This window comes from Argiope bruennichi, chromosome 3 (assembly GCF_947563725.1).
Source record: "Argiope bruennichi chromosome 3, qqArgBrue1.1, whole genome shotgun sequence".
NCBI lineage: Eukaryota > Metazoa > Arthropoda > Arachnida > Araneae > Araneidae > Argiope > Argiope bruennichi.
This window is the reverse complement of record NC_079153.1, coordinates 25,758,837-25,771,350: the sequence shown is the minus strand read 5'-3', so window position 1 is coordinate 25,771,350 and position 12,514 is coordinate 25,758,837. Positions and strand designations below refer to the sequence as shown.

The window sequence follows — 12,514 nt, the reverse complement described above, 5'->3', positions numbered from 1 at the left end:
TTCCCCCAGCCCCATGCACCCATTAGGAATGATTTCTTTAACACTTATTTATAAAGTAACACTTCTATGACACTTATGTATAACATAACACTACAATATATTCTGATTGCATATAAAAAGACTATATATATATATATATATATATATATATATATATATATATATATATATATATATATATATATATATATATATATATATATATATATATATATATATATTGATGTCACTTACGTATTTATGACTACTAGTTATATTTTATTCAATTTCTTATCATTACGGGATGCCCGAACCATACTTCAAAATCTCGTATTGACTTTTTGAAAATTAAAATCTTTCTCCTTGCATAGTAGAAGATAAAAATATTTATATGTATTGACGTTATTTTTTTACTTATCACTAATCAACTGTAATCTATTCATTTCCTTATCATTATTCACCTCAATGTGACTTATTTCCTCATTAACAGCAACGAATGCGGGGTGACCGAACTATCCTCATCATCCCAGGCGGTCTCGGGAGATCACAACTTTCTCCAGAAGTAAAACAAACAAAAAAAGAGAGAGAGGAAAAGGCATCTGGAGAGGGAGGAAAAGTTCCTTCCTTTTGTTTTGTCGAACATCGATCTTTTTGCGTGGCATCATTAAGCCTGATGGCCCCGGCGCAGAACAATCGGACGGGTCAGACGAATGTCGTTTTGTAAACAGTGTTCGCTCATTGCCAATTAAGCAACCGCCACTGCTTTGGCAGCAACCGAAAGCTTTGTTTTTCCTTAATCGAAAGTGGAACGTTTGGAGGTGACAGAGTTGTACTAAGGTTACACGGATTGTTGCTTTCTCATATATGAAGCACGCTCAGAGAAAATATTGTAATTGTTAATAAATTCGAATTTCAGACCGACTCAAGTCCAAAAATAAATTTTTACTTTCTCTTATAAGAAGTGTAGAGAAAGTATGGTAATCGTCAAAAATTTCGAATACGAGATTTCGAAAAATATCCATATTTTAGACCACCCTGAGTTCGGAAAGCACTTTTTGCTTAATGTCTGTCGGTCTGGAACAAAGATTACTCAAAAACGCTTTAAGTCAGATAGATGGAATTTGGTATATACAATTTTAACACCACATTTGTATATTTCTATCACATTTTAAGCAAAATTCTGTTTATCGGAAGTCTGTCTCTCTGGCTTTTCGAATATAACTTACCATGATAATTACAAAACGAAGAGAATAAGAGGGATAAAATTCAGTGCACAGATTTAGCATCTGAAGCTTTTATACCTATCAAATTTTGAACGAAACAACGATACCTATCAAATTTTGAACGAAGAACGATATCTATTGTATATATAGAAGTTCAGTTCAGTTTCATTTCTATTATTCAGTTTCATTCAATTCATTCAGTTTCATTCTATTTCTATTATTCAGTTTCATATCTATTATTCTAAGATTGCAGATTCAGTTTCATTTCTATTATTCTATTGTATATATAGAAGTTCAGTTCAGTTTCATTTCTATTATTCAGTTTCATTCAATTCATTCAGTTTCATTCTATTTCTATTATTCAGTTTCATATCTATTATTCTAAGATTGCAGATTCAGTTTCTTTTCTATTATTCTATTGTATATATAGAAGTTCAGTTCAGTTTCATTTCTATTATTCAGTTTCATTCAATTCATTCAGTTTCATTCAATTCATTCAGTTTCATTCTATTTCTATTATTCAGTTTCATATCTATTATTCTAAGATTGCAGATTCAGTTTCTTTTCTATTATTCTATTGTATATATAGAAGTTCAGTTCAGTTTCATTTCTATTATTCAGTTTCATTCAATTCATTCAGTTTCATTCTATTTCTATTATTCAGTTTCATATCTATTATTCTAAGATTGCAGATTCAGTTTCATTTCTATTATTCTATTGTATATATAGAAGTTCAGTTCAGTTTCATTTCTATTATTCAGTTTCATTCAATTCATTCAGTTTCATTCTATTTCTATTATTCAGTTTCATATCTATTATTCTAAGATTGCAGATTCAGTTTCTTTTCTATTATTCTATTGTATATATAGAAGTTCAGTTCAGTTTCATTTCTATTATTCAGTTTCATTCAATTCATTCAGTTTCATTCAATTCATTCAGTTTCATTCAATTCATTCAGTTTCATTCTATTTCTATTATTCAGTTTCATATCTATTATTCTAAGATTGCAGATTCAGTTTCATTTCTATTATTCTATTGTATATATAGAAGTTCAGTTCAGTTTCATTTCTATTATTCAGTTTCATTCAATTCATTCAGTTTCATTCTATTTCTATTATTCAGTTTCATATCTATTATTCTAAGATTGCAGATTCAGTTTCATTTCTATTATTCTGTTGTATATATAGAAGTTCAGTTCAGTTTCAGAACGATATCTATTGTATATATAGAACTCAGTTCAGATCAGTTCTAGAAAGACACCTATCAAATCTTGAACGAAGAACGATACCTATCAAATTTTGAACAGATTCAGCATCTAAAGCTTTGATACCTATCAAATTTTGAACCAATTTCGACGAGGGGTTTACCAAGTCGATATGTACTTTCAAAATTCAAAAATAGTCTTACATATATCAAATTTAGTATAAAATTTTGTGAATACATTGTTTGGTATCAAACTTTTGGTTAAATTATTTGGGAAAAAGTGTTTAAAAGTACGATGTAAAAGATTATTGATAGCAAAATAGCTTTAGGTAATATATATATAAAACCATGTAAATGTTAATTTTTATAAATGGCTCTAAAATTTGCACCCAATTTAGGGCTTTAAACACAAGTCTAAAAGAAAAATCTTAATACTTATATATATATTTACAAACATATTACCTTAAATCATTTTACAATCAATTTCACCTTCATATCTTTTCCACGTTCCATCATATTTTAGCACAAGTTGTCACTGAGTATATTTCAGGTTTAATAATGATGCAAAATCTTAACTTATACATGTGAAATTACTAGCATCAAACTCTAGATAATATTCGAATTCGTCTTCTCAATTTATGTGCAAACGGTTTCTTTCTGTCTTTAACCACTTCAGAGTTATTGGCATTTAAATATGCTCCAGATATATGACGTACCTCAGATACGGACAAGTAAATTCCAAGTCTCATTGCGCAAGAGGTACAAGAAGAAATGAAACAAACGTATCGTGAGTAATGTTTAAACTTGGAAAACTACAATTGGTCTTCTTGTTTTCACGAAAACTAGTCACATCGATTTCACGCTTTTTCCTTGCTCATAAATTGAATACTTTACTGTATATGCGCATGCTCTGATGGAACGCATTGGTAAAATAATTATGATACTGGCAAGAATGGGTTAACAGTAGGAAACTAATCTTCTTCACTAATGACCTCTTAGTAATCAACAGCATTCATGACTTTGCATCGATTTGCAGCAAATGCCTTCAAAAAATGAGCTGTTTTACGCATTTAAAATGCTTCAGAATCCGTTTAACTTTTGTTAAAAGTTGTTGCATTACACTTTAACAATTTGTTTATATGCTCTTATTTTGCGCTTTGCATTCTCAGAAAAAGAATGGCAATATTTTTTAAATGAAAAATATTCGGATATTCTACAAAATAAATAAGAAAAAAGAAAAAGAAAAGATAAAAAAGGGAGAACTAACATCTGTTTTATTACATCTTCCATAAAATGTTCTTTTAATATCCAGTAATACCTCTTGTTCTTAATGTTAGTTCATCGCTTCGCATAAAAGTCAATTTTAATATTTCATAATTTTGAAAGGAATAAAAAAAGGAATTTTTCACATAAAACTTTTATTAAATATTTTTAAGACTTCTAAAAAAATTTGGAAATAATCAAGGATTTATTTCATTTTATGATCTGAAATTTATTTTTAATGAGATACGAATTTTGAATTACGAATTTTCAAAATGGCTAATGTAATTGAAAGAAATATCTATATGACAAATATGACAGATTTCTATTATATACTTTGTATAAGATGGTAATCTGTTTAAAATATGATAAAATGAAAATCCGCCATTTTTTGCATCGCCAATGCTCACAAATTTTTTATCCTTGATTGTAAATTCTTTAAAATTCTGAGAGCAAGTCTTACTTTCTGATGATCTGACGATCATTGATATGCCTTTAACAAGTCGGTCACATTTAGTTGAAAGTGTAAAAATCATTGCATCATTGGAAATATACACTTACTCACATAAGCTCAGTTCCCTACACATTCTCCAGCATACCAGCGTGATAAAAAAAAATTCAGAATGTTTCCCTTAACATACATCTATAATAGATATCGTCTGTAAACGTTACCAAACATTTTAAAGACTTCTATAAAAATCTATCAACAGTCAAGAATTTATTTCCTTTTATGGTCTGAAAATAAATTTATTTTTAATGAGATACGAATTTTCAATTACGAATTTCCAAAATGACTAATGTAATTGAGACCGAAACTGTACTAAAATTTACTTATGTGAAGCAATTATTGAAACAAAAATATTTGAAATATTAACAGAAGGCCTTTAAAAATAGCTTATCAAAGATAAAAAGGTTTGAGTGCAATAAAATGTCTAACAAAGTTTGAAATTCTATCATAAATGAATTATGCTCTGTTAGGCTATTCACTTCGTTTTATCATCAATACGTAAATAAGATCAAAGAATCGGTGCTTAGTGGTCGTTTTTTAACCATTGAAAGCATTATTGAGCAAGCGCTTATATATGTAAAACGTCGAAAATAATAAAAACAGTGGAGAAATAATTCATGTGTTCAGCATTACGATAATAGCCCCATTGTTATTTGTGAATTTTGACAAAATTAATTAAATACGGTTGCACAAGATCCGTATTTACACAATATGGCACCGCTTGAGTTTTCTTATTTCTTTGGTTGAAATTGTTTCTAATAGTTATCAGTTTGAGTCCGTTAATTCGATGAAAGAAAATTCACTGAAAATGTTTCATAGAAATGGTTTTAAAGCATATTTTGATGATTTGAAAAACTTTGGTAGCATCATACTGCAATCAGAGATTACTTTGAAAAAGGCTCAATAAATTTTGACCAATGAATTGATGTATTTGGTTTTGAGATCAGAATAGTATATTAGTTCCATTAAATCTTTCGCTGACAGAAAATGTTAATGGAAACCATGGTTTATTCTTATTTATTTGTTATTGTTTCATAATGAGACCGCACTGCTAACCAATTTACTCCAGAATACATAGCCATCCTGAAATACATAGCCATCTACCCGACAACTCTTTAATCTATAACTCTAGAACCAGAATTCCACTTTCATTTGATAGCGTTTGATACATTATATATATATATATATGATTTGTCAAGAATTTTAAAATATTGCTATTTGTAATTTTTTAAGTATTATATTAATTATTTTATGATTTATATTATGTTTTCAATAATATTTAATTATTTCTATCACCATATCTGCGCATTGAGCATTGCAAAAAAAACACGTACATTTTTGAAGCATATTTTAAATGAATAGTTCACAAAAAATGATTTTCAAAACATTTCTAATTGATTTTCTTTATTTCGTTTCAGGTAGTGCTGGTTTTTCTTCTCAGCATAGCTTCTTTGATAATTTATTTTATAGATGCGTCCAGGTAAGACTACTTTTATTCATTTCTCTTTTGATAAAAAAAAAAATAAAGCTACATCAGCTGTTCTATTATTTTCAAAATATGGCGATGAAGAACTTTCTCATAACCATTTCCTGACACTTTTTGATATTTTTTGCCTCCGATTTATCTGACTTTTATTAGATTGCACCAAGTACCGTCTCTAATGGCAATGAAGACAATATGATGTCAAAAGACTAGTCTTTATTGAAAAGGTTCATGCACTCCATAAGCAGAACATATATAGGTCAATTAAAATAACACGGCTTTAATGTTTGATATTTTGATGGAATCACGGACATGAAATTATGTCATTTAACGAATTTAACTGATATTAAATGTTATCAATATTTCCCGAGAACCAGCTGATCGCGAAAAGTATGTTGGGTTACATAAGATGCTAAGATGGTTGCATTATGATTTCATTTGTTGACGATTTAATGCGGGCAACTTCAGTTGGCGAAGTTTTTAATTTTTTGGCAATTAATCGTGGAGATTGCACATATCAACAAGTATTCATTTATTTGGAATGCTTATCCACTTGAAAAATTCCCATCAAATGCGTAACTTTAATTGTAATTTTTTTCTTTAAATATTGAATTGTAGAATATTTGTTCTAATACGTTGTTATCAAATACAGATTTCGAAATTTTGAGTTCAATGACCTTTTAACTTAGTCAACATATTAATGATTTATTTTCAGTTTTTTTTAAGTAAATTTATGAGAATATGTAGGTTATTATTTTTTACTGCATATGTGATGAGAAATTTAGCTAAACTAATAAACTTCATGAAGTGATAACCATAATAATTAACATACAATTTCCTCACAAACGAATAAAGTTATCTTATTAAGATGAGGGATTATAAGTAATAAATTTTAAGCAATATAATATTAAAAATTATTATTTCATATAATCTATCACATGATTATAGAATTATCACTTAAATGAATAATTAATATTCGGTCATGAATGAATAATTAATTATACTTTAACTTATTTAATATCGATTTTGTTGAGCCAGCGGAAACTCATAATGTTAAAATTTTATAAAGCATATATTTGTATTTCTTACAAATTTATATATTTAACAATTTGAGTAATAACAACTTTTAATCGTCCTTTCTGTAGCCTCAGTTTTACGGTCTTAGATAGTTGCGTATTTTGCCTAGTTGGAAATTTATTACGTGTGTTGCTTTGTGTTATAAATATTGCATTGAAATGAAATGGCAATGTTACTACTAAATTATCACTAGCAGCGTCCGTATGGTAGATCAATAAAGAATAAATATTGGAGCAAGTGAGGTTCTACGCAGTGTTACTTCATGCTTAAATTAGAAAATGTTAAAAGATTTTAAATTTAATAAAATTTAATTCTTATATTCCAAAGCCTACAAAAAAAATTTCTACTTTGATCGCAAAGCAATCATAACAAACTGTAATTGTTACCTTAAAAATTATTTGCACGTTATTAAAGTTACAGATTTCAAGATGGAAATTCGTAATGTTGTATGTTTAATATCTTAAATATTTTTATGGCGTTAATATCATCGATAGATCTAATATTGATACTGCAATTGATTATTTTTTCAAACCATAGAATGAACCATCAATACAATTAAAATTACAATCTAATATTGATACTGTAATCGATACGACATATAGCTTTTAGCAAATCGATATTATCGATAGCTTTTAGCAAATCGATATTTAGTTGTTTCAGTCGTTAGTTCTAAACTCAATACTATTGATTTCGTTTCGATGCTATCGATAGTCTATAAATGTTCAAGGAACTCTTGTACGCATCATGCTTCCGATCAGAATAGATTGTTTATTGCTTATTCATGAATTTTCGTAAATCAATGGATTATTAATAGTTTCAAGTTTCAGTATTACAGACTGAAATAATATGTCCTATATATTTATTAAAAATTATCAATAATTTTGGTATTATTGATAGTTTTGTGTAAATCAATAATAGTAGTATTATCGATAAGAATATTTCCTTGAGCAATCTACTGATATCCTTATTCGTGAATTTTCTTAAATCGATGGATTATTATTAGTATCCAGTTTCAATACTACAGACTGAAATAATATGTCCTATATATTCATTAAAAATTATCAATAATGGTGGTATTATCGATAGTTTTGTGTAAATAAACAATAGTAGTATAATCGATAAGAATATTTCCTTGAGTAATGTACTGATAAGCTCATTTTCAACTGAGAATTTCGATAATAGTATTCCCGAAAAGAAAATTATCCATAGTACCGATACATCTAATTTTTCTGTACTATCGATGTTTAATTAATATTAATTCACACAGTGATATCTTAATATTTCTTCTTTATTGAGAAATAACACAAGCCAATAAAGTGTAATCTTAATTTATTAAGTACAGCTTGGAAAGATTTTTAACCATTATGAGAACCAATATCAAATCCAAGCATAATTTTTAAGACTTTAAATATTTAAAAAAAATTAAGATTTAAAATGACACCATCATTCAGGTATTTAGAATTTTGATGAAAAATAAAAGAGAAGATTTCAATTCAAATGAGATAATACAGAATTTTATTTGAATTAAAAAAAAACGAAAATAAAGTCTCTTTTCTTTTAAATTAATGTTAATATGAATTAAACATTGATTAAATGCCTTTAGAGACCATATGCATTTCCACTATATTAATTACATTAATTTAATATTAACAAAGTTTGACTAGCTAAATCTTATAACACCAATATAATAAGTAAAGATCACTTTTATCTATCGCATATAATAAGTAAAGAGCATTCTGATCGGTTAATTATGCACAAAACATGGTGATAATGATTAACGAAATCCATCCATTTATTGTGGCTGGGAGGCTTCATTGTAACTTTATACATTCCACAAAATCAGAGACCTTTTATTGAAGAGTAGGCGACCATTGATGTAGTATCTAAAAGTCATAAGTTTTCAAATGAAATAAAAACTGACGAAATTAGAACAGTGGTCTCGACTGGGATATTCTAATGTGGTTTTCTAACACAAAGAATACACACTGAGATAGAGCATTGGAGAATAGAAATTGAAAATAAGATGGAGGGTGGTGAGGTACAGGCAATAAGTAATAATATATTTAGAGAACATGAGCTTTCATATGAAATTGAAATAGGCAAAATCGATACTGTGGTTGAATCTGGGCTGACAAGTTCTTTGAGTTTTGAAAATTATTTTGAATATATTGGTCTTAGATGAGAATAAATGTTCCCTTCTTGTATGATAAACTAGCGATTTACTTTATTCATTCACATTTTATTTACTGGGGATTTTCTACTTATTTGTGCCCTGACCTCAAAATCCAAAGTGAAATTCTGTATGTAAATCTGTGTAATTCTTTATGTCAGGAATGTAAAGAATTACATAGAGATAATTTAAAATTTGTTATGTAGTCATTGTTTTAAATGTGTAGATTTTTATTAAGTTTCGGCAAATATCCGTCTTTGGGAAATCTATTCTATAACATTGTCATTGAGTACGAAGACAAGATCATTCATTTGAAACAGCTAAGAATTTGAAGTTTAGCACATTATTGCTACTCGCAACTTTAGTTATTTAGTACACTGTTGCTGAACTTCAACATATTTAAATATATACAAATATGGACAAATAAAAATAATATTGGACAAGTCCATCATGGATTGACCGTGTTGCAATTTATAGATATTTCCAGACATGTAAACTCGATAATTCGATAGCGGATCAATTTATATAAATGAAATTTGATGCATGGTACTGTCAAAATAATTGCAGATTATAGATATTATTTGTTGGACAAAAGGAAGAATCTAAAAGCATGGTACGTTTCCTTCTATCTTGAAGCACAAAACACAAGCACATTGTATAATGACACAGAAAATCGAAAGGAGAGTTCTCAAACAAGTTTTATGCCTGTACAATCTCAAAAAATCTCTATTTCGTTTTATTTCGTTCTTTTTCTTGCACCTGAAGTGGTTAGAAATCGATCGCTTTATGGTTCCCCATTCTTTGAAAAAAATGGAAGTAACTAGAATTCTTTTTATTGATCTGAGACGAAGCAAAGGGGGGAATTCAGCATCCAGCTTTCTGTTTATGATATGTGACCGAATGTAGATGGGATAGATATTTAAGTACTTGTGTGATAAAAATATATTTATTGAATTTAAATGTAACAACATCGCAAGGATTAGAACTATGTTCAAATAATTGATACAATCTTTCTTAGGGCGTAAACTAACTTCATATGACAATGAACCACCCTGAAACAGGCATCAAGAATCCTGTCCATTAGCTGCTAGTAGATGCCGAATGATTTAGGAATATGGTAATTCTTCCCATAGATATGAATATTGGCATAGACAACAAAGATGGAGGATAATAATCTCTGTCAATAATAGATAATAGGATATTGATAGAAATAAGGAATCATAGATGATAACCATTGTTGTATGATGCTCGTGCATGGATGTGAATTGTCCGCACACTATCGAAAGGAGTAGATGTCTTCAAAGAGAAATATATGTTCCGTTGGTCGATCAAATTCATCAGTGGGCACTAAGGTATAACCAGAGATGTGAACACAAGATATCCCTTCGTTTATTTCGGGAGGCAGGGCATTTACGTAGGATACCACGAAGGGCCTAATTGTTGGTGACTGATTAAGAAGAATGGTAATTCTTGCCACAAACATCAGTCCTGTTAAGTGTTAAGTCCTGTCATAACAGAATGGAAGATAACTATCTCTGTCAGTAATATATAGTATAGTGTTTGCAGAAAGGAGGAATTTCAGCTGATATCCACCGTTGTATGGTGGCGGTGCGCGGATATAAACTTTCCGGTAACTACCGGGAAGACCAAAGGTCTTCAAAGTGAAATATTGTAAAATAATCGATCAAGTCCATCAGTGGACACCAAAGTGTAGATAAAGATGTGAGCACAGGATACCCTTTACTTACTCTGGAACGAGGGTGGGGAGACATTTATGCGGAATGCCTAGACGGCACTAATAGTTGGTGACTATTTAGGAAGAATGGTAATTTTTTTCTATAGACATCCGTGCTATCATAGAAAAAAATTGAAAGAAAATTATCTCAATCAGCAATAAGGAGTATGGATTGTTTTTTATGTGTATGTGTGTGTGTGTGTGTGGAAAGAGGTAGTTACACTTACACCATTGGAACATTTTCGCTGAATGTCTAGAAGGGACTAATAGTAGACGACAGATTGCGATGAATTATTTTACTCATTGACATCCAGGTTAGCATACAAAACAAAGATGGCAAATAATATTACCCATCAGCAAGGCTGCAGTTGAAAAAAAGAGTTTTAGGTGATATTGCATGATTTTAAGATAATGGTGAGCGGAAAATCTCCGCACCATAAACGAGATAAACAAGTGCCATCAAGGCGAGTTATGTTTTTCTAGTCGACCAAGTTTATTAATGGGCAGAAACTATAGCCAAAGAAGTAAGCATAGGTCATATCTTCGCTTACATTTGTAAATGTGGGATAGGTTTCAAGTGTGATTAGAGGGTACAGGGATATGACATTCGATGACTTTCAGAACAAAACAGGACTTGGCGCAATGTGATTTCAAATGCCTGACTATTATCCATAGATGATGCGCCAACACTCACATTAAATCATTCGCCAAAGTCAGACTGCATCGAGTACAGGGGAGAGTATGTCTAATTAAAGTCAGTAGAACTTAAATAATATCCAATGGAATAAGGGTAGAATTCGATTTATCCAAATATTTGTATTAAGAATAACTATAAAATGAGTAAAGCAAAAGACCGCGACCGCTTTGAAAAATTCATTTCTTGATAGAAATATTTTTTAAAAAAATTGCCAGTAAATAATTCTAAATCGACTATAAATATTAATTTTAAAAATTCAATAGTTTTAAGAAATAATATATAATTATTAAATAAACATCAAGTGGTTTTGATGAATTAAATAATATTAGTGATAGTCTTAATGGATTTCACTAAAGGACAATGAACTAATAATTCCAATATTTGTTGTTTCTGAAATCTTCGATTTTGCCGCGAAAGTCGCCGGGATTAGAGGTTATTAATCCAATATCCATTAAAGCTCTCAGGAGTCTAATTTTTTGGAATGTCATTCCTAATTTTAGTTTTTGGCTTTTGGTTAAAACTAAGAAATGGTACTCGCAAAGAATTCTTATAAAATTAAATTTAATATGAATTATCTTAAAAACGCATTTTTATTAGCGTACTAAAAACAGAATACTTTATTTTAATTACATTTCACTTTTTTTCGTTAATTCATAATTCGTAATTGTAAATATTTGGGAATCTTGAAATTATTTTTTAAAATTCATATCGCTTACTGGACGGGATCAAAATTAAATTTAATTAATTAACTTATTACTAAATTCTAAAAATTTTAAACAGCGTATTGCCATAAATGAAAGTGTACACAAATTAAATTCTCAAGTACATCAGAAAGCTAGAGAAATATTTATTACAAATTTCCTTTACAATCATGATTACAATCCAAGTTAAATAAATATAAATGCTTAAAATCTAAATATCTGACCGATGAATCAAATTAAAGCATTCACTTTCTGTTATTGTTACAAAAGTGAAGCATCAACATTGATACGTAAATATATATGATTTATTCCTTTTCATGCTTAGTTGTTAAATATTTATATCAACTTTCGAATTTGTTTTTGTATTTTCAAGTTTTGTTTTGACTATACTGCGAGTGTGCGCACATAAAAATATTACCATGAATCCCATTTGAAAAAGTGTTCAGTCACCAGATTAGATTCAATAACATATTCGGTT

General features: G+C 29.1%; 1 protein-coding gene across 1 annotated transcript in view; it reads left to right on the top strand.

Moving 5' to 3' along the window:
- Window positions 1–12,514, top strand: part of LOC129962640 (calcium-activated potassium channel slowpoke-like) — a 288,136-nt gene that overhangs the window by 138,225 nt on the left and 137,397 nt on the right. The window contains exon 3 of the mRNA XM_056076504.1: window positions 5,592–5,653. Within this exon, the coding sequence (XP_055932479.1) occupies window positions 5,592–5,653 (62 nt within the window). The remainder of the gene's footprint in view (window positions 1–5,591; window positions 5,654–12,514) is intronic.